A 26,526-nucleotide genomic window follows, 5' to 3' on the forward strand; every position below is an offset into this window, starting at 1 on the left:
TCACACCCAGCCTCTTTAACAACGTTAGCAAATGGATTACAAATTGAAACAAGCTATAAAACATTCTTTTGCAAGGTAAAAAAACAAAAAGCTCCCTACATCCTAGACTCCTCCAGGACCTCAGAATGTGACACCATTTAGAGGTAGGTCTTCCTTTTTCAGAACTGGAGCTCACACCCAGAGTCTCCAGCATTCTAGGCAGTACTGAGGTACATGCCAGTCGAAACACTGGGCGTGGGTGGTTTGTTTTGTTTTGTTTTGTTTCTCCACTAGACTATGATCAAACAACACCCCTCCCTAGGGACAGGTTTTAAATCTGTTTCGCTGTCTTCCATATGGAATCCACCCCTGGCACAGAGCCACACTTGATGAGCAGATAAAGATGAAGTGAGGCGCCATGTGCCGCCCTCCCTGAAGTCAGCATCCCTCCCCTGCATGCAGAGGCAAACGGGGAATCATATGGCTTTTATTAATACTTCAGCCCAGAGGAGACCCGGGGCAGGGCAGTGCAGTGCCCTGGGCAAGTCTCATGATCCTCCTGCTGTGCTCCTCTGACCAGGCTCTAATGCAGAGACCCTGGGGTCGGCAGGGCTAGGCTCCATTCAGCATTTCCCAGAAGGACAGTGTCCTGGGGAGAGGCAGAACAAGGTTGGAGCACCCTGATGTCTCTTGGGATCACTCCTCCGCAGTCTAAGGCCTTGGAGCCTACAATCCCTGCCAAGGTCTGGGGACATCTGAGAGGAGCATATGGGCCACCATGACTCCTCTTACCCCTGTAGCCATTTCCCAGCTGGCTGTTGGTATATGTTTTTACTTCAGGATCCCCTGCAATACAGGCCACAAAACAGGGACATGTGGGACACCAGGGGACTTCAGCCTTCCCAGCTTCTTCACCCCAGGCTCATAAAGGTGCTCACTCACCCAGGTGCTTCAGCTGCTCTGGCTTCAGCTGCCCATAGGGCCCTGGGAGAGAGGGTTAGGGTAAATGAACTACATGTCCCACCCCGCCCCCACCCCGCCCCGCCCCAGCCTCATGGTTTCCTTTCTGGTCTCGCCTGTACCCTCATGCCATTCCCTCAGCCATGGGTGTGTGCCCTCTCCTCACTACCCCACACAGCTGTGTGCTAGGCCTGGACTCAGGGCCCTGATACTGCCTACCCACCCTCGGTCACACAGCCCATTTACCTGCCTGGATCCCAAGGCCTGCATATCCATATCCTGGCTTCATTCCAGCCCCCCAGGGCTGGAAGGCTCCAGCCTGACCTGTAAGAGAAGAATTAGAGTAGGTACGGTATCCCCCAGAGCTGGGCACTCAGGAGGCCTCAGTCCTCTGACCTGCCTTGCTGGGTGCTGGTGGTGGTTGTTATTGTTACAACTACTACTACTTTACCATGTCTTTCAAGGGCTGGAACTGTGGCTTTAGGGTAGAGAAGAGTCTCCTCCCTGAGTCCTGCAAAGGATCGGTTTGTTATTCCTATCCAGCTGCTGACTGCAGCCCATCCTCTTCCTCATTGTTTCTGGTACCCTGGGTCCAACTCACCATTCCTAAAGCCATTGGCTCTGGGGAATCCTGGAGGATGAAAGAGGTTTAGTGGGGATAGTGCTCAGTCTACCTTCCTACCCCAATCTCAGTCCCAGTCCCATCCCCTCCCCAGGCACCTGGCTGCAGGGTCTCTGGCAAAATTCCCGCGTCCACAGCTTCATTTCCATAATGGAAACCTGCATGAGAGAGACTGAAGCAGGGAGGGCCAGGGCAGGGCAGCCAGGTAGCCAGCTTTCAGCAAGGCAATACAGAAAGACCAGCTCAGATTGCAGAGGCAGAGCGCCCCCTGGTGGTCCAGACACAAAATACTTGGGAGGCTGATAACTAATGAGATGGGTAAGCCTGAAGTTGAAGTACTGTGATTTCTAGAAGCTACATAAAGATGGAGAGAGATGACCCCATAAAGTTGCCCTCTGAGCCCCATGTATATTGTTATGGTACATTCCCACTCACTCAGAACAATACATTTTTGAAAATAGTAAAAAGGCCTGGCATGGTGGCACACGCCTTTAATCCCAGCACTTGGGACACAGAGGCAGACAGATCTCTGAGTTCCAGGCCAGCCTGATCTACAGAGGGAGATAAAGAACAACCAGGACTATGTAGAGAGACCCTGTCTCAAGACCAAAAGCAAAACCTGATGATGGTGATGATGATGATGATGATGATGACGACGATGATGATAACGATGATGATATCAAAAACAGAAAGCAAAAAGAAGGCTGGGGTAGTGTTGGCTGCATTCACCCTGACCACTCCTGTACTTCCTCATCCGACTAACCCCAGTTCAGCTTTCCCACTGACACCTCCAGGAACCACTTTCCTTCTCTGACTTTCCTTCTGGGCAACTTCTAAAGCTGCTTTCTTCCCAGCTTCCTTCTGAGTGTCCCTATGCTGTCACCTCAGGCAGGGTCACACTGGCACTGGCCACCATCGTGGAGGAGTGTGTGTCGGGTGAATAAGGAACAGAACAGTGGTGCTGCCTGCCTGTAACCTCAGTGCAATGGGGGCATAGGGAGGAGGCAGGCAGAGCTCTATGGATTTCAGGCCAGCCTTGTCTACATAGTAAGTTCCAGGCCAGCCAAGGCTACATAGTGAGAGTCTGTCTAAACAAATCAAAAAAAGAAAGGAGGAAGAGGAGAAGAGAAGGAAGAGAGGAGAAGAATAATAAGGAGACAAACAGAGACAGGAGAGGCCAGAATAAATAGGATCTGCCCATAATAGGTTTGCTTGAGCCCAGATGGCCATTTTGGAGGGCTCACCAACTTTCTGCAGCTTGAGGCCACCACGGAAGCCTGAGGGGAGAGAAGACTGTGGGTCAGACATGACCATGGCCTTTCCCTCCCCTTTTCTAGAGGTGGAATACAGAGAAAGAGATGCAGAGAGGAGAGAGGAGAGGAAGCAGCCTTCTCACCCAGTTTTGCTCCAGCTCCGTAGCCATTGAAGGGCTGGTAACCTGTGAAAGGCAGAGGCCGGAGATGGAGGGGAGGGACCTTGTGATCTCCTTAGGAGCCACAGATTGACCTAGGGAACCTTGAGAAAGAGGCAGGGACTGGCCCTGTTTACATGGAATAGAAACACAGGAAGAACTTAGCTACAAGAGACTTTGAGGGTAGACTGGGAGGGGCTTCCTGGCCTTAGGGTACCTGAGGCAGTTTGAGAGCAGGATGGTGGATGCCCTGATACCCAGAGACAGGCAGAGAGAAGTTGAGGGTTTGTTCTTCTGAGATACAGGAGTTGGAGACTTACGTACCAGCTTTCTGAGGCTTCGGTCCCCACTGGATGGCTGGGGTTGGTGCTATAATGAGGGACACAGAAATGAGCCCAGCACAGGGCCTCTCTGAGCTTCAGTTCAGATGATATGAAACCAGAACACGTAGCCAGGCCCAGACCCTCCCAGAGCCACATGCCTCCTGGTGCCATGCTCCCCCCAAGCTCCACACTGACATGGGATTTTACCATTCTGCACTGGGGGTGGGAGCTGGGATTTCAGGCTCCAGCCACCTCCTTTAGCTGAAGGGACTGTGGTGGGAGGCCTGGGGAGGAACTTTGCTGGAGAAAGGCCACGGTGGCAGGGACCTAGATTAGGGAGGGAGACCGTGAGGAGCTGGCTGCAGGTAGCTGCTCACCCTGTCTCTCAGGACACCTGTGCCAGATCAAGCCATGGTTTTCAGCGGCTCCCAGGACATTCCCAGCATCCTCAGGACAGGACAGCCCAGTGTCTGTGGGCCATACTGCTCAGGGAGACGAGGCAGCTCACACAGGCAGGCAAAAGGCTCTTACTGTCAGCCACCCAACCCCTCTACTTCCCAATCATGCCATCTGACCCCTCTCTCAACTTGGCAGGAGCACTCACCCGGCTGGGCTGCCATGCCATTTCCATTGTTGTATCCTGGAGAAGAAAGGGGGTAAGGGAGAGGCAGGGTCACTTGCCTGTCTTTGGAGGTTTCATACCAGCCTCCAGGCCTGTAGGAGACAAAGAATGGATCACATATACATTCTTCCCTAAGAGTGAAACTTCCGCCTCCTCCCCTCCCCCTTCCCACACCCCCATCTCCCACGCCCCCCACCCCACCCCCACCCCACCCACAGCACTCACCTGGTGGGATCCCTAGCCTGTTCCCTGTCATGTACCCTGAGAGGAAGGAAGGCTATGAGGGTGGGGCTGACATTAGGGGTAGGGATACCAAGGGGGGGGGCAGGGAGAGAGACAGAAAGGACTTCACCTGGCTTAAGAAGTTTCCCAGCCTTTCCCAGTCCTGAGGTGAGATGAACAGGGTATGGGGACCCCACCTTGTTCCTGCCCCTTCCCAGGACCATCTGTGCCTGAGATGGCTTGTTTCCCCTACCTGGCTGTGGTCCCTGGCCTTGGAAGGCTCTAGGTCCCAGCCCATTTCTGTACCCTATGGAGAAAAGTGGGGTTACCCCTCCTGTAAAGACCTTTCTTCCATCTCTATCGAGCCTTGCCCAGGACCCTTCCTGTTCCCCTTCCTGGTCCATAGCTGATGGGAACTGCAATGTCTATTGGGCAGAGGGAGATTTCTTTTTTTTTTTTTTTAAAGATTTATTTATTTATTTTGTGTATATGAGTACACTGTAGCTGTACAGATGGTTGTGAGCCTTCATGTGGTTGTTGGAAATTTAATTTTTAGGACATCTGCTCACTCCAGTCGGCCCTGCTGGCTCTGGTCAACTCCGCTCAACTCTGCTTGCTCTGGCCCAAAGATTGATTTATTATTATACATAAGTACACTGTAGCTGTCTTCAGACACCCCTGAAGAGGGCATCAGATCTCATAACAGATGGTTGTGAGCCACCATGTGGTTGCTGGGATTTGAACTCAGGACCTTTGGAAGAGCAGTCAGTGCTCTTACCTGCTGAGCCATCTCGCCAGCCCCCAGAAGGAAATTTCTGGTTTTGCAGAAGCCATGGACTCCCTCAGGGCCTAGAGTGAGCCCCCATTTGTTTCCTTTTCTCCACTTTCTCAACCCACCCTCACCCCCCAGCCCCTAGTTCCTGCTTATTACCATTCTGAACTGGGAGCAAGAGGGTGGAGCTAAAGTTAGGGAGGAAGGGACTTTAGCCTCCCTAAAGACTCTAAAGACTCAGGCCAGAAACTAGACTCCTTTGGACCTGCCCCTGCAGATCTACAAGGGGACAGTGATAGGAGCCAGACACAAGCTCCCTTACCCAGCTGGATTCCAAGCCCACGGCCATTCCATAATCCTGGGAATACAGAGGGAGGGGACATTAAAAAGGGGAGAAGAGTGTAGGGCTGGTGGCCAGGCAGAAAGACAGGCTACGGCTGGGCTCACCTAGTTTCTGAGCCTTCAATTCTGGCCCATAACCTGAAAGAAGCACAGGGTACCGCAGGGTACCAGTGAGAACTGCTGGGCTCTCTGCCCCTCAGCCTGACAAGCCTGGCCCTGCTCCTACCTTGTCCTTAGCAAGCAGGGGCCGAGGAGAGGGGATGCTATCAGTGGACCACAGGGGCAGAGGTCAGCAGGAGGGAGTGTCCTGCACCTCCCTCCCCAGTACCAGGATCCCCACTGGCCCTACTGATTTACATACTTCCTTTCATTTAGGGACTAAGGCTGACTTTTTGGGGTCAAGTACAGAAAAACCCCTCCCACCATGAGCTTAAGGACCAAGGATGGTGAGGGCAGGGACAGACAGAAAGGACACAGGCTCTCCTCCCCTGGCTTCTGTCAGGAGATAGTTGTGTCAGGAAACCCCCTCAGCTCTCTGCCCTCCTGCTACCTGCCCCTAGCCCTTCTCCCCATCTGCCGGGTATGCCAACACCCACACCCAGAAGACCACACCTGGTAGGGCATCCAGTCCATTTCCGTTCCCATATCCTGGGGAGAAAAGGGAGTGGGGTGAGATGGGGCCCTCAAGAGGAGGCAGTCTCCAAGATATGCAGGGGAATGAGAGGACTTTCCCCTCCCCTGGACTCCTAGGTGTCCCGCTAGGAGGCTTCATTCTCTTTCCAGGTCTATGGAAGAAGACACAGACTCTGGGCCTCGTTATAGACCACCCATCTGTCCACTGCTCAATCAGGCCTTTGTGGTTCTAGCTCCAGACTTCTAGGCCTCAGGATAAATTACCACTCAATCAGGACCTTTGTGGTCCCGGTCTTTGCCTTAAGGTCTTTACCTGGCTGGGATCCTGTTCCAGGAAAGACCCCAGTTGTCAGCCCCGTGTGTTAAAGAGAAATGGAAGTGAAGGTGTGGTGTGGTGTTTATGGATTCAGGAGAGCATGGTCAGGGCACTGCTCTGGTTGGTTTTTGTCAACTTGACACAAGCCTGAGAGTTTCTGGGAAGAGGGCCTCTGAACTGAGAAAACGCCTGCATTAGATTGACCTGCAGGGTATTTTCTTGATTGGAAATTGATGTGGAAGGGTCTAGCTCCCTGTGGACAGTGCTGTGGTCCTGTGTAAGAAAGCAGGCTGAAGAAGCCAGGAGGAGCAAGCCAGTAAGCACTCCTCCAAGGGCTCTGCTTCAGTGCCTGCTCCTTCCTTGTCCTGTCTACCCTTTATGAAAGACAGTGATCAGGTCACTCAGGCTAAGTAAAGCCTTTCCTCCCTAGGTTGCTTTGGTCCTGGTGTTTTATCACAGTAATAGAAATGCAAACTAAGGCAGGGACAGACCCAAAGTAGACAAGACTCACCTGGCTTCTGGGGTTTCCTGCCTTCTCCAAAACCTGTAGGAGACATACACTGGTGAGCGCTTGCTCACCCACCCCACCCTCATACACATATAAAAGTCTCCCAGTACCCCCCCCCCCCCCCCCCCGCTCCAATTCCATTCTGAGCTGCCAGGACTGTGTGAAGGGGACAGTAGGATTTGGGATTCAGCAGAGGGGACAGGGAAGGTCTCTCTTGTACAAAACTAGAAACTGCTCTCAGAAACCCCTCAGTTTTGTACCAAATCTTGGGGAAGGGGAGCACGGAAGGATACCCCAGATGTGGGTCTCTCAGGTCCCTATCTCATCAGACTGGACTCCCAGTCCAGTTCCATTCCTAAACCCCGGGGAACAACAGGGAGCTAGCACTAAACTTGGGAGAAGACAGAGTCATTGGCAGGAGTGACTCTCACCTGCCTTCTGGGGCTTTGCTTGAGTTCCAAAGCAAGAGAGGCAAGTGGGGAGCAGGTGAGGACTCAGAAATGTCTCCCTCAGAACCTTAGTACCCTGACTCTGACCTCTCCCAGTTCCCTGGTGCCCTCACCTGGCTGGGCTCCAATTTCTGGGAAGGCTCCAGCTCCTATTCCATTCCCATTGCTGAACCCTGGGAGACAGCAGAAAGGAGTAAGGGAGGCCAGGCTATGTGGGCTGAGTGGGCTGCCCAGGGACACTGGCACAGGGTAGACCTCACCTGGCTTTGGAGGTTTCATGCCTTCTCCGGTACCTGAGAAAGACATAGGGACCAGATGAGAAAGTAAGAGCTCCCCAGAACCCCAACCTAAACACATACCCCAACTCCTTCCATCCCTTCCTTTACCTGGTCCATGACCATTCTGAGCTGGAGGCCCTGTGGAGAAGGATGAACAAGGGACAAAAGGCCCACAGTGTGTCCCTGCTTTATGGCCAGCAGAAATCTAGGTAACCTGAGGACTTCCCTGACCCTCCCCTCACTGACTGGCCCTGTCCTTCAAAGTCTGGGAGGGGAAAGCAGGTTATAGACATGTGTACTCCACCCCAGAGCCCACCACCATCACCTGGCTGGGCTCCCAGGCCAAATCCATTCCCGTTTCCGAATCCTGGGGGCACAGAAGGGTGTGACTGAGTGGAGGGAAGCCCTGGGCTCCAGGAGAGAGAGAGAAACAGGTCAGAACAGGGTTTACCTGGTTTCTGAGGCTTCACACCTTCGTAGCCTGGAGGAAAGACAGATCAAGGTGAGGGACCTGGATTTCTTTTTGGGGGCCTCCTAAGGAGCCCAGCCCTACTCCTGCCTGGTCCATAGTCATTATGAGGCGCAGGGCCTAGTAGGGGAAAGCAAGAGTCTCTGAATGTCAGGCCTCTCTCTGCCCAAGTCCTTGAGCTCCGGCACCAGCCATCCACAGACAGCTGTGCATGGGTCTTGGGGCAGCGGTCATACTGTGTGCTGGCTCCTTTCTTGCTTTCCTTGCACCATCCTGAAGCACTGAGTCCTAGTATCTTTTCACTATGCTCCTAGTGGCCTCTGGGTATTCAGACCTTCATTGCATATGGCAGCCCTGCCTGAACTTCTGGTTTCTCCAGGTCTGGCTCTGACAGTCCCTCACTTTCTGTCCCTCTTCAGTCCTCTGCTGCTTCTCGGTCTCTTCCTGGGTTCCTTTCTTCTGCTCATGTTCTAGAAGGTGATGATTCAATCGTCTGTTGCGATGGGCTTTTAACCTTCTTCTTGGGTCTTGCCTCTCTAAAGCTCTGGAGGCCATATCCAGTTGCTTGGGTCATTCTTTGGGTATCACAACCAGCCAAGAAACCTTCCTTCTCCTTCATCAATACTATCTCCAGCCTTGTGGGTCCCTCGGCCATTTCTAGAGCCCACAACTTCTTTCTGTGGACCTCTCTTCGATGTTCTTCAAGCCTTCACCAATTTGTAGTGGACCACAGCCTACTCCCCAACTTCTCCTTCTGTTCTAGAATGCTCAGGGTGGCTCTTGTTGACAGCCTTAGTGCCATGCTGTTGTCCTAACTTCCCAGCATACCTTGGGCTTCCACACCTGGCTAGAGTGTTTGCTGTGTGGGGTTAAACTGGAAATCAAGCAACTGGGTCTCACCTGGCTTCTGGGGTCTTAGTCCTCCTCCAAGGCCTGGGGAAGAAGAGAGAGTTTTAGATCTCCACTTTAGCACTCCTATTCAGGGGTGCTTGAATAATCACAGTACTTCACCTGGCTGGGCTCCAGTTCCCAGGAAGGCCCCGGCTCCCTGCCCATTTCCATTCCCAAGTCCTAGGGAGACCATGAGAAGGAGTGAGATTAGAGCCCGGGAGAAATGCAGCTGTATATGAACAAGGATGGGTGTAGCAAGAGTCTCACCTGGCTTCTGGGCTTTCCCAACTCCTCCAAAGTCTGGAAGAGATGTACAGATCCGTACAGGCTTCTTTCTAGAAACTCAGCCCAGGATACCCTGCATCTTTCCCTGTCCTTCCCCCAACCTCCACCCCCACTTTTACCTGCTCCAAAGCCATTCTGAACTGCAGGACCTGATTGGGGGTAGAGGGATTGACATAGGAACGGTGGATGCACCTTGAGGGGTCTGCCTTGCCTGTGGACCTGTTCCTCCTTCTGTAAATTCCTTCCCAGTTGGATATTTTTTGTTTGTTTGTTTGTTTATATTGTGAGACAGGGTCTCACTATATGTAGCTCTAACTGGTCTGGAACTCTCTCTATAGAATAGGCTGTCCTTGAACTCACAGACCTATGCCTGTTTCTACCTTCTGAGAGCTGGGATCAAAATCCTCCATCACTATGTTTAGCTTTGTTTTATTCCAAGATAATGTTTCTTATAGCTGAGGCTGGGCCTCTAGCTTGCTCTTGGCCTAGGGTGACCTTGATGGAGTGTCTCTACCTCCCACGTGCTAGGACTGCAGACTTGTACCACCAGGCTCTGCTTTCTTACTCAGACCAGCCTGGAATTCACCACATCTCCCAAACTGACCTGGAACTCTTGATTCTCCTGCCCTGGCCCCTGAGCATGGAGATTAAGGTGTAAGCCACCATATCCTGCAGGAGCTTTGCTTCTTGACCCATAAAATGAGCTCACTAGCCTGTGTATAAGTTGAACTTGAGCTTCATGGTGTTCATAGGGCATAACACCAGGCCTGGCTGAGGGGTGAACTTTGGAGAGTGGTCACCTGAGTGAGCTTCTAGAACCCTGCCTCAGGTGCCCAGGCGGGCCCTGGACCTGCCACCATCCCTGTGCTTACCTGGCTGGGACCCCAGGGTGTTTCCATTGCCAAATCCTAAGGAGAAAAGGGGGTATAAGCAGTGGGTTTGAGGAGGGCTTGGGAGTAAAAGGTCTCAGGGTGATGGGGACAAAGCCAAGAGGACAATGGAAAGAACAGGTGCCTGCTCACCTGGCTTCTGAGGCTTCATGCCAGCTCCCAAGCCTGGGGGAAGACCCAGGGAAACTGAGCCATGTACAGACCCATTATTACTCCTATCATCCAAGAAATTAACGTTCTTGTTTCTTTCCTTTGTTTTTTCTTTTCAGTACTAGAGGTTAAATTTGAGGCTCTGTGCACACTGAGGAAGTGCCCCTCCCACTAGACTATATTCCATAATTTTATTTATTTTAATCTATTTTAAAATTCTTTGATAATTTTATTCATGTATTTAGTGGATTTGGTGATTTTCTCTCTCTCTCTCTCTCTCTCTCTCTCACACACACACACACACACACACACACGAACATACACACACACACACACACACACACACACACACACACATGCAAAGAGAGAGAGACATCATTACCTTCTTTTATCCTCTTCCTATTATCTTCCCACTATTTTGGGGACAGGGTTTCTCTGTGTAGCCTTGACTGTCCTGAAACTGTAGACTAGGCTGACCTTGGACTCAGAGATCTGCTTGCCTCTGCCTCCTAGACACTAGTTTTTTTTTTTGTTTGTTTTGTTTTTTTTTGGTTTTTTGAGACAGGGTTTCTCTGTATAGCCCTGGCTGTCCTGGAACTCACTTTGTAGACCAGGCTAGCCTAGAACTTAGAAATCCTCCTGCCTTTGCCTCCCAAATGCTGGGATTAAAGGCATGTGCCACCATGCCCGGCTTTTTTTTTTTTTAAAGAATGGGTAATTTTTATTTATTTATTAATATGTAAGTACACTGTAGCTGACTTCAGACATTCCAGAAAAGGGTGTCAGATCTTGTTACAGATGGTTGTGAGCCACCATATAGTTGCTGGGATTTGAACTCATGACCTTTGGAAGAGCAGTCAGTGCTCTTACCTGCTGAGCCATCTCACCAGCCCTAGACACTAGTATTAAAGCCATGTACCACACCAGGGCCTGGAAATCAGTCTTTGCTCTCCCAGTCCGTGACTTTCCCTAGAGTATCCCTTACCCTCATCTCCAGATCCCCAGTTTGACCCTGGTGCCCTCACCTGGCTGGGCTCCAATTCCTGGGAAGGCTCCAGCTCCTATTCCATTCCCATTGCTGAACCCTGGGAGACAGCAGAAAGGAGTAAGGGAGGCCAGGCTATGTGGGCTGAGTGGGCTGCCCAGGGACACTGGCACAGGGTAGACCTCACCTGGCTTTGGAGGTTTCATGCCTTCTCCGGTACCTGAGAAAGACATAGGGACCAGATGAGAAAGTAAGAGCTCCCCAGAACCCCAACCTAAACACATACCCCAACTCCTTCCATCCCTTCCTTTACCTGGTCCATGACCATTCTGAGCTGGAGGCCCTGTGGAGAAGGATGAACAAGGGACAAAAGGCCCACAGTGTGTCCCTGCTTTATGGCCAGCAGAAATCTAGGTAACCTGAGGACTTCCCTGACCCTCCCCTCACTGACTGGCCCTGTCCTTCAAAGTCTGGGAGGGGAAAGCAGGTTATAGACATGTGTACTCCACCCCAGAGCCCACCACAATCACCTGGCTTTGGAGCTTTCATGCCCTCTCCAGTACCTGAGGAAGGCATAGGGACCAGATGAGGAAATAAGAGCTTTCCAGAACCCCAACCTAAACACATACCTCAGCTCCTTCCATCCCTTCCTTTACCTGGTCCATAGCCATTCTGAGGTGCAGGTGCTGTGGGTAGAGAGAGGCAGAGGCTACAGCCTGACTGGTAGGAGGCTAGCCTGAGGTGGTCTGGACCACTCTCAGACATTTGTGTCCCAAGCCCCCAGCAGTACTCTTAGGGAACATGCCCAAAGATCGGCCTAGGAAACCATCCCTAGACTGAACACTACTCAAGCAATACGCCGGGCAGGCCAGTGAAGGGACCTGTTCTTGGGAGGTAATGCAGAGACAGAGCTGGGGACACGGAAAGCTGGAACCTAGAGATGACAGAGCTGAGCTGGGGATACAGCATCACAGAGAGAAAACGAACAAACAAACAAACAAAACCAGCGCAGAAGAAAGGCACCTGGTTTTTGAGGTTTCATGACCCCTCCTGGGCCAGAGAGAGACATAACAAGATTGGCATCTCTGTCCTCAGAGAGACATAACAAGATTGGCATAAAACTGTGCCCTAACCCCTCTTCATCACCTGCACCCCCACAGTCCCTGCCCAGTTCCTCTCATATGGCAGGCTTCCTGCCTTAGGGGATGTACTGATGCCGAAGCCATTTCTGCCATTAAATCCTGGGGAGAAAGTGGTATGGTGGGATTATCCGAGGGACAAAGAGAGCCATGGGAAAAGATGGAGCTAAGATTTGGGCAGGGCAGGATCTTCAAGCCCCCAGCTTGGAGAGTTTCTCTCCTCCCAGGCCTGGGTCAGGTGGAAAGTTGAGCCCTACCAACTTCATCCAGAACCAACCTCTCCTTTTATATCCAGTGGTCCTTACCTGGCTGAGCTCCTCCCACTCCTGGAAAGGCTCCAGCTCCTAGCCCAGGCCCATATCCTGGGATGAAAGAGCCAGAAAGAAGAATAAAGAGGGGGCGGGGCCATCAAGCTGAGGAGGAACAGGCATAAAGAGAGCTCTCACCTGATTTCTGGGGCTTCACCTTCCCTCCAAAGCCTGGGGAGAGAGACAAGGCAGATGATGGCACCCCTGGGACCGAGCCTCCTCCTGGGTTCTCTGTTCCATATCCATTGTGAACTAAGGGGCCTAAGGTGGTGTCTGGGGCCCAGCTAAAGTAGTGGTGAGATGGCTGGTGAGATGCCTCAGCAGGTAAAAGCACTGACCGCTCTTCCAAAGGTCCTGAGTTCAAATCCCAGCAACCACATGGTGACTCACAACCACCTGTAATGGGATCTGGTGCCTTCTTCTGGTATGTCTGAAGACAGTTACTCATATAAATAAAATAAATAAATCTTTAAATAAAGTAGTGGTAAGCAGGGTACCCTGTCCTCCCCTCCCCACACCTGGCACCAGAGGCTGCCATGCCTCCTGCCTTCTTCTCTATCTCCTTGAGGCTTAGGGGATTAACCTAGAGTGACTGTACCCCCAAAGGAACACCCCCATTTTCCTACACCTTAGAAATAGGATGCTATATTTGGGAAAGGCCCTGCTTCTAGACCAATACCATTACCAAACACCATGGAGCCAGGGTAGGGGTGTCAGGGAGGCACATGGGGGTGGCTGTAAAGGTGAGGAAGGTGTCAAGGAGCTACAGGGAGGTTGCAGAGGTGGGGTTAAACAGGTGGCATCTGAGGAGGGCTCACCTGGCTTTGGAGGTTCCATACCACCTCCAACGCCTGAGAAAGAGGTGAAGGTCAACTGAAAGTCACAGGATTCCCCCTTCCCCAACCCTTGATCCCTTTCTTCCCGTGGCAGCCCCACCTCTACCTGTTCCATAGCCATTTTGAGTTAGAGAGCCTGTGAGGAGAAAAAGAGCTGAGTTGAGGAACTGTGTGGTCCCAGCTGAAGTGGGTGATGTGGGGACCTTGAAAGTCTTCCCTAAGATCAAGCTAGAAACAAAAATATCCAAATGTCTCCTCAAGGAGAAGGCCCCAGATGCTGACCTCCCACCAGGTGATGCTAACCTTGCTGGGGGTTCCTGAGTCCTGCTTAGAGAGGGGGTGTGAGAAAGATAGATGGAAATGAGTGTGTGAGAGAGACAGGAAGACAGAAAGCTCGGCTGGTAGAGCTCACCTGACTTTTGAGGCTTAGCATCTCCTCCAAAGGCTAGGGAAGAGAGAAAGCAGGTGAGTACCTGGGGCACTAAGCTGAGGGTCTCCCCAGAACTAACCATTATGAATGACTTACATAGTCATTCTCATTAGTGGGTCTCCCTACCTTCTGGGACTATGCTCAGATCAAACCACGAGAATGGACATCTTCCAAGTACCCAGTGTCCATCCCTTTATTTCTACCTTCCTTTGTGTGTGTGTGTGTGTGGGGGGGGGTAGAACACAGTCTTACTCTGCAACCCAAGCAGGTCTGGAACTTACTATGCAGTCCAGGCTGACTTGAGCTCTCAGAAATCTTCCTGCCTCAAGCTCTGAGTTTGGGGTTTACTGGTATGAACCACCACACCCAGCTTCCCACAATCCTGGGATGTCTGTATGCCTGTATCCTCTTTCCTGCTCTGTCTTGCCCTCCTTTATTAGGGAGAGAGACTAGAGTGTCCTGGCCCTGGCCCCCCAAGTTCTCCCTTCATCTCACCTGTTCCCAGTCCACTGGAGGGGCTGTAGCCTGAAAGAGAAATGAGGGGTTTAGTTTAGGGGATGCACAGCAGGGCAGGAGCCTCGGAGCTACTCTGCTTACACTTCTGAAGATTTCACTTCATAGGTAGCCATCTGGCCTGCAAAAGCCTGTTGAGGGTTGGGGAGGATTGAGAAAGGAACCAGGCCAGGCAGTGGTGGTGCACACCTTTAATTCCAGCACTTTCGAGGCAGAGGCAGGTGGATTTCTGAGTTCGAGGCCAGCCTGGTCTACAGAATGAGTTCCAGGACAGCCAGGGCTACACAGAGAAGCCCTGTCTCAAAAAACCAAAAAGAAAAAAAAGGAAGGGAACCAGGCCAAAGGTCCTGATTTCAAGTCCTAGCAACCACATGGTGGCTCACAGCCATCTATAATGGGATCTGATGCTCTCTTCTGGTGTATCTGAAGACAGCCCCACACCAGAGGCTGCCAGGGGTGTAAATAAATTAAAGTGTTGGGGGGGGGACCCAGGTCACCAAATCCCTGCTTCTGAACCTCAGTTTCCCCCTCTGGTCACAGGAGGTATAAGGACTGAACCAGTGGATAGTCTGGGACTGGGGAACTGAAGATTGGTTCCTGGAATGGAAGGGGGTACCAAGCTATACCCCTGGATATTTGAGGGGGCAGAGCACACTTTGCTCTCCTAGTCACTGTGTATAGCCCTCCCCCCTCCAACCTCATCTTTGGAAACTTCCTGTTCCCTCTTCTCCTCCTCTTTACCCAGTCTCAGGGATCCCTCCTCCTCCCCATAGAACTCTATAGGCCCCATTCATGATGCTCAGTAGCAAAGCCTTGAAGCCTCTCCGCTCACTGGTGCCCCCCTCCCCCACCCCCCACTCCTGTCCCACTGTAGCACTCTGCCCTTGGATGCTGCCAGAGCCACCTTCCTCCTTGCTGTCACATCCCATTCTCCAGGCCCCTCCCCCAGGGACAAACTTCCCAACTCTTTCAAGATGAGTTTCTAGCTTCCTATCCTCAAGCAGACACTGCTAATGCTGCCCACGGGGAAGAGACTCCGTGCTCTCCTGGCCTTTGTATCTGGAATTTCAGAGCTGGGGAATATCTAGAAAGCTCCAAAGGTCGCTGGAGTCAAAAGTATCCAGAGAGCCACTTACCTTTCCCCAAGTTAGGAGGGAGTCGGGGAAGTCCTAGGGAAGCAAAGGGTACTTAGAGTTCAGGGCTGCAATCTCAGAAACTGAAAGAAAGCTAGACCCAGACACCCATCTACCTCCAGTGCAATGCACCTAAAATCCTCCTCATCTGAATTCTCTGCTTGCCTAGGCTCCCCTATCCCCAGTGCCCACCCAACCCCGATCATTCTGAAACTTTTAGAAGGGGGCTTATGTACCCCAATGTAGCCTCGAACCTGCGGTGTAATCATATAGCCATGAAGCCAAAAAAGCTCCTGAACTTCTGATTGCGTTGGAAACACTACCAACTGTACTCATTCCATCCCCACCCCCAGAACCTAGCTGTCTAATTCATGTTCTAGTCAAATCTCAGCCCCAGCCCCAGCCCCAGCCCCAGCCCGGACCCTCCCCAGAAGCCCACCCTCACCGCCTTGCAAGCTCTCAGAAGTCAGGCAGAGCAGGAAGAAGGCAACGGGAGAGACTCTAATGCCCATGATGTCCAGGGAGTACAAAGGCTCGGCACCCTTTGGGCCTTTAAGCAGCCTTACTGGGATACTCCCTCACTCAGGTCCCCAGCTGTGAGGGGCAGAGACTCTGCTTGTAGACCCCAGGAGGCCAGTCCAGGGGTTCCGCCCTGGAGCAGAACAGGCGCCTGGTCCTCTGGGTCTCCCTATAATGTACCCCCTCATCCATCATTGGTGCTGACAGCTGGGTTAGACCTCCCTGGGGCTCCTCCACCCTGTCAGTGACTCTGGCATTGGCACCAGGCTGGAAGGAAGGGTTCAGATTCCCCCAGCAGCTGGGAAGGAGCAGACTGGCACTCTACGCCCAGCCTAAATACAGCTATGGAAAAGGTGGGAGCAAGGCCAGAGATCTGCGCTTAGCTAGTCCAGAGCGCTAGCAAAGTTAACTGTGTTACTAGAAAGGCAAGCGGAAGATGCAACAGTGTATCAGAAGCTATTGAACTCTCAGATTGTGCTGGCAAGAGACTAGCTCTCGTCCAGTCTTATTCCTCCACCGATCACTAGAAATGGACCTTTTTGGCTCCAAGCGAGGACTGGCTTGCTAGAGGGTTACCCCAACTTTCAGTCCTCATCCTGAGCTCTTCCTCATTCCCCATAGCAATAGATTACTCCAGAACTGACTTTAGGGGTAGTCTCAGGATGGATGGGACTGGCACACCTTTCATCCTTGGGGCCTGGACAGTTGAGCTGGGCTTGCTGCAGGAGGCCTGGCAGATTGTGCTTAGGAGAGGCAAGCCTGGATACACTAGGGAGGGGGTCTGGCCGGGAAATGCCCCCACTCATAGCAAAGTGAATCTGTGGACCTCACTGAGCTGGCTGAGGATAGCATTGACTCAGAACCTGGACCTTGGACTCAAGTTCAGAAAGCTCCACACCCTGTTTATTTTTTGTCTCTTCTCAAACCTCAGGCCCTCCTGGAGCTGCTGGCTGAGGAGGCCACTTTGCCAATGCTGGCTTCCAGACAGGATGGAGGTCTGGAGACAACGGGGCCTCTGAGCCCACCACACTTCGAAGCCCAGTTTTTGCAGCCAGCAGCCAGCAGACTAGCCAACACCATTCACTCATAGGTCAACTGCAGCACCAAGCTAGCTCTAGAGATCACTCTTGGACACCCTAAACTCAGGGCTACACCTCACAGATAATCTCTCCCTACTCTGGACATGCATGCATATGACCAGTCCCACGGTATCTCTCCACCTTCCCCCAAAGACTCACCTTTTGTGAAAAAATTGACTGCAGGGTCCCTTAGCCCAGCATCTCAGTACAGCAGCACCCTGCTTGCCCATTTCCATCCTGCTTGGTGTCCAGGGACTGGATCTTCCACTAGTCACTGAGAAGGACGCAGGGGTGCTCAGGTCCCAGCCACTCCTTTCGAGTCCAGGACAACTGGATAGAAAGTACTTTCATGCTGCATTGCCTGCTTTGCCCCAAGGTCATGGACCTTGGTTCCCTGGTGTTCCTAATTGGTTTCCCTGAAAGGCCAGCTGAGTGGGCCCTAGGCATGTCAGTGAGTTGACCTTGGCCTTTTTGAGGCTGAGTACTTTCCTCCAAAGTGATGGCAGTAAAAGCCAAGGGCCAGAGCTACTGGAAAGCCTGGTTTTGTAGATGGGGAAACAGGCAGAGAAGAAAAGGCATTTGGCTCAAATGGTACAACTCCTAAATTGGGCTAGAGTCTGATGCTAGGCACTCCAAGAGGTTTTCTCTCCTGCTCCTAACCTTCCCCATTTTCCGGAGCAGGCCCAGGCCCAGATGTGTCAGTAAGCTTCAGAGCTGGGACAGCTGAGGGCCCCCTAAGCAGAGTCAGACATACAGACACATAGTATTCATTACAGGGTGCCAGGGAGGTAAAGGGAAAGATTTCAAGGGGCTACACAGAAGGTATGCTTGGCCAGTGCCAGGCTGTCTGGGAGCTGGCACAGGCCTGAGGAAAATCCCAGACAGCCTGAGTCCTTGGGCCAGCTTGATGTCTGCTTGAGCCCTGCAGAATCACCATACTGGCTCCACCCAGGTAGTCCAAGAACACAGAGTTGGGAGCTCCAACAACTCCTGCCAGAGCACTAGTCTGGGCTGCTGAGCACCCTGAGCTGAAGAGGACAGGGGACAAGGCCCGGTATCCAAATATCTAAACAGAAGAGGTGTCTGGCAGGGATCAAGGGCAAGGAGATAGTAGCTGCTGGACCGGCAGGACTGATGCCTAGGATACATGTTTTAAAATGGCAGTCTGTGTCAAAGGATTCCCTGACAGTTGCTTAACCTCCAGCAGCACCTGTGAGGGTGGGAATTTGGGAGGACAGCTGGAGGCACAGCCAGGCGCCTGTAGGCAGACGCCTCCTGTACCAGCAGCTGCGCTGCTGCCCCTCAGCTGCCCCCTCCACCCTGTATCGGCAGCTCTTCAGGCCAGATCTGAGCTTCCGATTTCCCCTGGCTGCCTTTGGGACACCTTCCCAGACATTACCCAGGCACCCATAAATGGGCAAAGCTGACCTCTATTAACCTCCTCTCCCCCTCCAACCCCCCCCCCCAATTATTAGAATTGTTGCAACCATGATATATGATATACATTGAAAAGCAAGCATACACTAGACAGAAATATACAATGTAACAAATGCTCATAAACACTATGCAACAGAAATAGAAGGCAGCCAGTCCTCAGAAGCTTCCATCACGGCTTCCTTCCGTTCTGTAGGGTTCCATTTGAGTATCATCTTTGCCTCCCTTTCTTGTCACACCACCCCTTTTGTGATCCCATCTGAGCGAGAGACTCTTTCTAAGAGTCTGAGAAGTGTGTGCAGTTCTGTGGTACTGTTATGGTGAAGTGTAATTGGGAGTGTTTGGGGGGGGTCTCCCCTGGATGAGGGGTGAGGCTTGCAGAATTGAGCACCTAGGGGAGGTTTGAGGTTTCCAGTGCAAGAGTCCTAGGGTTTTGTTTTTTGGTTTTATTGTTGTCGAGACTAGGTCTCTACATGTAGTCTTGACTGGCCTGAGACTTATAACAGAAATCAGGCTGGCCCTGAACTCTGAGAGATCAGCCTGCTCTGGCTCTGAGTGCTGGGATTAAAGGCATGCACTGCCATGCCCAGCTAAGAGTCCTGGTTTTGATCCCCTTGGGAACATGCCTCTGTCTGTGCCATCGCAGTATGGGTAGAGGTGACTCCTGACTTAACCAGCAGCTGCTCTTGTCTTGACTGATGCAACCCGTGGGCCCATTTTGCATCAATGGGAGAGAACTCTTACACTAGAGCAGTGGTTCTCAGTCACCCTACAGCTTCAACCCTTTAATACAGATCTTCACGTTGTGGTGACCCCCAACCATAGAATCAATATTGTTGCCACTTCATAACTGTAAATGTTTTACTGTTATGAACTGTAATGTAAATATCTGTGTTTTCTGACGGTCTTAGGCAACCTCTGTGAAAAGTTCTTTAGATAGCTTCAAATGGGTCTCGACCCTCAGGTTGAGAACTCTAGCGGCTCTCACCTCTACTGATCAAAAGCACTAAACCAATCAACTGTCCCTCTGCTGCTGCTCCATGTCAACTTTCACTTTCTAAATCAAACTTTTGCTTTCTGGCCTTCTGTTTTTTGTTTTTGTTTTTGTTTTTTAAAAAAGACAGGGATGGTGAGATGGCTCAGTGGGTAAGAGCACCCGACTGCTCTTCCGAAGGTCTGGAGTTCAAATCCCAGCAACCATATGGTGGCTCACAACCATCCGTAACAAGATCTGACTCCTTATTCTGGAGTGTCTGAAGACAGCTACAGTCTACTTACACATAATAAATAAATAAATCTTTAAAAAAAAAAAAGACAGATAAGACCATGAACCTGGGCAGAAAAGCACAGATCTCTCTGGTCTGCCTCTCCTCTAACAAAAGCAGTTCACATATATTTTCTCAGTTGATGCTCGTTTCTTCCAGCAAGGAGGAGCTATTATTCATTTTACACATGTGGAGACTGGCAGAGCAACACTACAGCCTTTAGTTCCCTCACAGGATGTCTGTCCACTTACCTGTAACTGCTGTTAATCTATATTTACTAGGTGTCTAGTGCAGCCTTCTCTGCAGAGTGAGATGTTTTCTGATGTATGCCACTGAAATAAAATGCTTTTATTTCTCCCTGTAGCGCTGGGGATTGAACCAAGGGCTTCACACCTGCTAGCTGACAGCCTAGCCTTTCTACTTCTTCCCTAGTTTCTTTATGAGACAGGGTTCAAATTGATAAAACTGTGCCGGGTTTTGAGACAAAGTCTCACTATGTAGCCCAGGCTGGCCTAGAACTTCTGATATATATCAGGGTGGCCTCAAACTCAGAGATTACCCCTGCCTCAGCCTCCCCAGGTCTTCAGTGTTGGGATTACAGAGCTATACACCACTTTACCCAACTTTTACTTAGTGGTTTATCTGAGGACAGGCATCTTGTTTCGTTTTTTTGTTTTGTTTTGTTTTAATTGAGTTTTCTTTTTCTTTCTTTCTTTTTTTAAGATTTTATTTATTTTATGTATGTGAGTACACTGTAGTTGTCTTCAGGCACACCAGAAGAAGGCATTACAGATGGCTGTGAGCCACCATGTGGTTTCTGGGAATTGAATTCAGGACCTCTGGAAGAACAGTCAGTGCTCTTAACCACTGAGCCATCTCTCCAGCCCCAGGAATATTGTTATAGTACCCACTGGCCTCCAATTCCTAGGCTCATGTGACCTTTCTGCCTCAGCCGCCTCTGTGCTTGGGGTATAGACATGTACCAGTGCAGTTTTTTGTTTGTTTGTTTGTTTTGTTTTGTTTTGTTTTTTGTTACTGTGTGTGTGTTAGTGTGTTTTAATCATTATGAATTAGACTTTGAGGAATAAATGGTTGGAAGAAGGGGAGGCCTGTCCAGAAAACGGAGCTGGCAGAAAATAGCTCTAAATAGTTGGAGAGGGACCTGTCTAGGGTTCTCAACAAGGACTAGACCAAGTCACAACTGTTCTGGCTCTCAAAGTCACTAAAGCAAAGGGAAGGGCTTGGAGGTGGGCGGTACCCCAGCTCTTGATCTCAGGCTTAAGTAGGGCCTGGCCTTCCTTCCCACTGTTGTTCCAAGAGATTGCAGGAGCATTTTAGAGAGATTGGCTATAAAGCATGATTTTTCACTTCTAGTTGAAATCAATAAAGGTCCCTTTCTCCATGAAGCAAGCTCCACCCCACTTTGTTCTGTGCAGACCTTCTTTAAAGAAATTGTCCTAGGTTCCTCGGCTCCACGTTTAGAAGAAAAGTGACAACCCATCATGTACCAGAGGTTGTGAGGCCAGGAAGTGACTGAGAGGAGTCAGTTGAGCACAAGGTTCTGAGCTAAAGGATGTAAGAATCGGCCTCAGACAGCCTATTTACAAGGAGACTCCACCGTCTTAGAACAGGCGCTACCAATCGCTATCCTGGGATGATGAAGACCGGTGTCTGAATATGCATAAGATTATAAGTAGTGGGACATTCGCTTGTGCTGTCCCCAGTGGCAACTCCTTGAGGAGATGCCACTTGGCTGCAGGGCCCTTACCTGCCCCTTTTATGGACACGAATATTAAGGCAGCCAATAGAGAGCAGCTGGTGTGGGGACCATAGTGTGAAGGCCGACAAATACCGACAGAGAGGGGCCAAGGATCGTTCCCGCCGCAATAGGCCTCGAAGAGTTGCGTCTGCGCAGTGAGAGCGCTCCGGCAAACTTCGGAGGCGGGGAGACCTCGGTGCGCACGCAAGACGCGAGGCGGGGCCAATGCCCCGGGCGCTAGACCCGCTGCACCAGGCGGGGGCGGGACCACGGGCGAGCCTGGGCGGGGCCTCGAGGCCGGTTTGGAATTTTTGGCGCGAGCTGGCTCCGCGCGCGTTCACGGGCGGTTCCCCTTCTTGGAGGGTGCTTCGTCCCGGTGTCCAGAGGCCCCGCTGCCCGACCCCGGCCTGCCTGGCCTCTGTGAGGTCCCCAGCGGCCCCCGCCGACCCGGAACCTGGGACCTCGCTGCTGCGCCACGCTGCGCCACGCTGCGCCACGCCCAGCCTCCCCAGGTGAGCCCACACCCGGGTGAGATCTCCCGGTTGCGCCGCTCTTCCGCCGGCGCCCTGGCCCGCGCTCCTGCCGCGCTGCGCCCCGCGACTGCCCTCCGGCCTCTTCTCAGTATCCGGTCACCCCCCCACCCCCCTGCAGCAGCCCCACCCCTCCGTGTCTGTCACGGGCCGGACTAGCCCTCGGATGACTCCAGGTCAGCGCTGTCGCCCACGCCCCGCCTACTCCCGCGGGTCCCCTGTCCCTTCCCATTGGGCGCTCCTTTTCCAGCACTGCCTCTCTTTCTCCCGCGGCTCTCTGGGAAGAGCCCCTCCACCCCCGGGTGACAGCCTGTTTACGCAATGGTTTGTCAGAGTTCCCCCTCGCCTACCGAACGGATTCAGCAGTGGCCCTGCACGGGAGAAACTCACAGTCTAACGCTAGATGGTGGTCAACAGATGGGTACAGCTCAGTAAGAGGGTGAGGTCCCTGGAAACCCAGTGGCTCAGGGACACTCTGTACTCAGCCGGGACTCCACTACCAACCCTTCTCACCCCATAAAAGCTGTTTGACCAGGCCAGAGGTATTAGAATGTAAATGACCAGTGATGTTGAAATGAAAATGGCATTGAGAGGGAATGGTCTCTCTGGCTGAAACAGAAGGTGATGGACTCCCAGGTGCTAGGCATGGAGACTGTATTCCTTCTTCCTTTAAAAAAAAAAAGTTTTTACTCTTTTTAATGCATGTGTATTTTTGTCTGTTTGTGCCTAGTGCCCACATAGGTCAGAAAAGGGTGTCAGATCCCTTTGGAATTGGAGTTACAGACGCTTGTGTGTCAGGGAATCAAACCTGGTCCTTTGGAAGGGCAGCAAGTACTCTTACCTCCCCCACCCACGTCCCCTTCAAGACTGTAGGTTTAATTAACAAGCATGATCGTGGATCCTTACAGAAGACCTGGGATGGGATTTGTTTTTTTTTTTCTTAGGGTGGGCATCAAATGCAGGACGCTGATGGTGCCAGGCATGTACTCTATCACTAAGCTAAAGGCCACCTCTGGGATGGGATTCTTGAAGTAAATAGATCCATAACAAGAGGGCCTTCCAGCAAGCCTCTTAAGTACTTAACCTAAGTAGTAATTTGATCTAGCTACTACTAGAGGTTAGGTGTGGCTCCTTTGATACATTGTGGCTTCCCCTAAAATGGACACTTTCTATTGCTTTTTTGCCTTTGTTTCAATTACAACATTGGAGCAACCCAACACCCTCTTTTGCCCCAAGGGGCACAAAGATACTGACACCAGGGCACTACTATACTTGAGTCATTTCAACTATTATCTAAAGCACTGATTAAGAAAGACAGCAGTTAGCATTTATGTCTTAAGTCCTTCAGCGTTCTGTATGTCTGTGCAGAGTTGCAGCTCCACAAACTCCTGGTGCCAGGTGCTCTTCATAATTCAAAATATCCCAGATTTAGGACCTGGAGTTATAGTAATAAGTCAGTTGGTTTAGCATTTGTCTAACATGAATCATGTCCTGAGTTTGATATACAGCACTGCATAAACTAAATGTAGTAGGACATGTCTGTGATCCTAGTTCCCTGAAGGTGGTGTCCGGAGGATCAAAACCTCACAGTTTTCCTTGGCTGCACAGTGAGGGAGCTTGAAGACAGCCTAAACTAGAGACACTGTCTCAAAAAAATAAAATAAAATACATCTCAGATTTAGAAAGCACAGATGAACCGGGCGGTGGGGGCGCACGCCTTTAATCCCAGCACTTGGGAGGCAGAGGCAGGTGGATTTCTGAGTTCAAGGCCAACCTGGTCTACAAAGGGAGTTCCAGGACAGCCAGGGCTACACAGAGAAACACTGTCTCGAAAAACAAAACAAAACAAAACAAAAAACAAAAAAAGAAAGAAAGCAAACAGATGTAGGGCTGAGGCTATAGCTCTGGTAGAATGCTTTCCTGACGTGTGTTAGCCCCTTGGTTTGACCTATAATGACTAGTAGCTTTTAAATAATGGTTTGACCCATAAATAAATAATAGCTTTTGAAAAGCCATCCTAAGAAAGCATATATGTATAAGACCACTAGCAAATCTGAGGCATCCATTCCAAGATCAAACACTAATATTTCTGTCAATGTCAGCTAGTGGTAGCTCATGCCTATAATCCTAGCACTTAGAAGGCTGAGGCAGGAGGATTGCTTCAAGTTCAGGATCAGTCCAGGTTACATAGACTTTTCTCAAAACAAAGTAAAACTATAAGTATAGTGAGTGAGAAAGATGAATAAAGTTGATTTTTTTCCCCTGTAGTAATTTTTTTTTCATGTAGCTATCCAGTTGTGTGCCATTCGTTGAAAAGATTCTTCTTTCCTGTTGGTTTGTTTGACATCCTTTTTGCAAATAAGTAATTCCAGCTCTCTGGAGGTTGAGGCAGGAGGCTGTTCAAAGCCAGCTTGAACTACATAATGAGTCCTGTCTTGAGAGGGGGAAAACACACACACACACAATTTTTTTTTTTTTTTTGAGACTGGGTCACTCCATATAGCCCTGGCTGTCCTGGCACTTGCTCTATAGACTATGCTGGCTTCAAACTCACAGAGATCCACCTGCCTCTGCCTCCCAAGTGCTGGAATTAAAGGCGTGCACCACCACTGCCCAAGATGCTCATTGTTTTCAATAATGGAGCCAGCTGAAATTCTAACAGAGATTGTACAATTTAAGCTGAAGGCCTTTACTTTGTTTTGAGAAATGTCTGGTAACACTGTACCATAACTATACACCAGTTCACAACTTCAAGACCATTGTTATGAACAGGTTTCCCCTTTTATTTAGGCCTTTAGTTTTTTGTATATGCACGTGAGGGGTAGGAGGTGTCTCTGCAACCACTAGGACCTGCAAAGGATTGACCTCTGTGAGGCAAGAAGAAAATCCAGTTCAACACGACTCAGTAGCTGGTGTTGGTTCAAACTTCTAGACTTCGACCCTGGGTAGTTTATTATAGGTATATTTAAGTACAGTACAATTTGGAAAAAGGTTTCCTAGTGTAACAGAATCCCCCCCCCCCACTCTGTCCAAGGAAGCATAATTAGATCCAAACACGCCTCAGTTCTCTAGATAGGCTACATGTGCCAGCTCAAGGCCTCGGAAGGATCTGGCGAGCAGTCATCTGGGCTGCTAGCCACCTCTGGTTCTGCTGGGGACATCCTGGGGGAGCCAGGTATGGCCTGGCTCTCTAGCACAGGGGTTAGGTTTTTAGCCACCTCTATTCCCAGCCTTCTGGCTAAAAGAGGTCTGTTTGTTTGAAAAGACAACTGTGTGTGCTTAACATTCCTGGTTTTCCTAGTTCTAGCTATGAGTGCAAGGACAGCTGTGCCCCAGTATATGTCCATTCATTTTGGTTTTGGTAATAGGGATCAAACCAGGGCCTATCACATGCCAGGGAAGTGTTCTGCCACTGAGCCAGTGAGCTACATATCTTCTTCCACCTCCTCTTCCTCTTCCTCTTCCTTTTCTTCCTCCTCCCTCCTCCCTCCTCCTCCTCCTCTTCTTCTCCTCCTTCTCCTCCTTCTCCTCCTTGTTCTCCTTCTTCTCCTTCCTCTTCTTCCTCTTCTTTCTTCTTTCTTTCTTTCTTTCTTTCCTTCTTCTTCTTCTTCTTCTTCTTCTTCTTCTTCTTCCTCTTCCTCTCCCTCCTCCTCCTCCTCCTCCTTCTTCTTCTTCCTTCTCTCTCTCTCTGTCTCTCTCTCTCTCTTTTCTTTCCTTTCCTTTCCTTTTTTTTTTTTTTTTTTTGTTCTAGACAGGGTCTCACTATATATGTAGCCCTGGCTAACCTGGATCTCTCTGTGTAGACTAAATTGGTCTCAACCTCATAAAGATTTTATGCCTCCTGAATGCTGGGATTAAAGGCATCATGCCCAGCATTTCTTCCTAGTTGCTTGTTTGTTTATTTACTTTATATGTATGGGTGTTTTGCCTGAATGTATGCCTATGTTTTATAAGTGAGTAATGTGGGTGGAGGCCAAAAAGAGGGTGTCAGATTCCCCTGGCAGCCATGTGGGTGCTGAAAATCCTGGAAGAGCAGTCACTCCTCTTAACGGCTCAGCTACCTCTCTAGCTCCTTCTTCCTTCTTTTTGAGACAAAATCTGGATATGTGGTCCAGGCTGCTGTCAGATCTGTGGCCTTCATGCTCCACTGTCCCCTACTGGAATCACAGGAATGCATACCATGCCCAGCCCCTCAGCTAAGACCTAAAGCTTTCTTTCACTAAAAGAGATGTATTATTACCAGGGTGAGGTGTGCAATCACATGGATGTGGCTGGTTGTCAGGCTTGCAAGGCAAGCGTTTTTCACCTGCTCAGTTATCTTTCAGTTTGGTTTTGGTTTTGGTTTTTTTTTGTTGTTGTTGTTGTTGTTGGTTGGGGTTTTTTTGGAGCAAGTTCTCATATAAATCATGTTGGTCTTGAATTCTATGTGTAGCCAAGGATAGCTTTGAACTCATCCTTTTGCCTCTGCCTTCCA

The 26,526-nt window shown here is 50.6% G+C and overlaps 2 protein-coding genes across 21 annotated transcripts in view; one reads left to right on the plus strand and one right to left on the minus strand.

Moving 5' to 3' along the window:
• Positions 1 to 21,844, minus strand: 1520401A03Rik (RIKEN cDNA 1520401A03 gene). 14 transcript variants are annotated; one of them, XM_017317753.2, is made up of 42 exons: positions 21,532 to 21,844; positions 17,224 to 17,394; positions 15,470 to 15,502; positions 14,316 to 14,345; positions 13,803 to 13,835; positions 13,497 to 13,526; positions 13,373 to 13,405; positions 12,693 to 12,725; positions 12,552 to 12,608; positions 11,764 to 11,793; positions 11,638 to 11,670; positions 11,421 to 11,450; positions 11,295 to 11,327; positions 11,148 to 11,207; positions 10,105 to 10,137; positions 9,955 to 9,990; positions 9,202 to 9,231; positions 9,065 to 9,097; positions 8,918 to 8,977; positions 8,807 to 8,839; positions 7,889 to 7,918; positions 7,763 to 7,804; positions 7,546 to 7,575; positions 7,420 to 7,452; positions 7,273 to 7,332; positions 6,714 to 6,746; positions 5,866 to 5,901; positions 5,359 to 5,391; positions 5,234 to 5,269; positions 4,143 to 4,446; positions 3,900 to 4,009; positions 3,503 to 3,622; positions 3,297 to 3,341; positions 2,958 to 2,999; positions 2,806 to 2,838; positions 1,660 to 1,719; positions 1,541 to 1,570; positions 1,391 to 1,450; positions 1,186 to 1,263; positions 922 to 963; positions 772 to 825; positions 1 to 628 (listed from the first exon to the last, which is right to left on the minus strand). In XM_017317753.2, exons 7-42 carry the CDS (start codon positions 13,389 to 13,391, stop codon positions 603 to 605), a joined length of 1,857 nt encoding a protein of 618 aa, XP_017173242.1. In that variant the 5' UTR covers positions 13,392 to 13,405; positions 13,497 to 13,526; positions 13,803 to 13,835; positions 14,316 to 14,345; positions 15,470 to 15,502; positions 17,224 to 17,394; positions 21,532 to 21,844; the 3' UTR covers positions 1 to 602. The 14 variants fall into 14 exon arrangements, 12 of the variants coding, with proteins under 12 accessions (XP_017173242.1, XP_017173246.1, XP_017173244.1 ...); XM_017317757.1 differs by lacking the exons at positions 17,224 to 17,394; positions 21,532 to 21,844 and adding an exon at positions 15,912 to 16,395 and having other exon boundaries at positions 3,900 to 3,935; positions 4,143 to 4,178; positions 4,393 to 4,446; XM_017317755.2 differs by lacking the exon at positions 15,470 to 15,502.
• Pkmyt1 (protein kinase, membrane associated tyrosine/threonine 1) overlaps positions 21,729 to 26,526 on the plus strand; it is a 10,400-nt gene continuing 5,602 nt past the window's right edge. For 2 of the 7 annotated variants that reach the window (XM_006524310.3, XM_006524311.4), the window contains exon 1: positions 22,067 to 22,228. In XM_006524310.3, coding sequence (XP_006524373.1) covers positions 22,219 to 22,228 — 10 coding nt within the window. In that variant the 5' untranslated portion in view covers positions 22,067 to 22,218. Of the gene's footprint in view, positions 22,035 to 22,066; positions 22,229 to 26,526 lie in introns of those variants that run through there. The other 5 variants (NM_023058.3, XM_030249822.1, XM_030249825.1 and 2 more) reach the window with 5 other exon arrangements.

This window comes from Mus musculus, chromosome 17, assembly GCF_000001635.26.
Source record: "Mus musculus strain C57BL/6J chromosome 17, GRCm38.p6 C57BL/6J".
Lineage (NCBI taxonomy): Eukaryota > Metazoa > Chordata > Mammalia > Rodentia > Muridae > Mus > Mus musculus.

Bases quoted from the DNA above. Each gene is read 5' to 3' on its own strand.
- 1520401A03Rik (XM_017317746.1), bottom strand. From the start codon at position 15,978: ATGGGCATTAGAGTCTCTCCCGTTGCCTTCTTCCTGCTCTGCCTGACT. The intron at 11,794-12,551 runs GTAAGGACCACT...CTCTACCCACAG, and splicing joins AGTGGGAGGAGCTCAGCCAG to CACCTGCACCTCAGAATGGC. The intron at 1,571-1,659 runs GTGCCTGGGGAG...TTCATCCTCCAG, and splicing joins GCCAGAGACCCTGCAGCCAG to GATTCCCCAGAGCCAATGGC.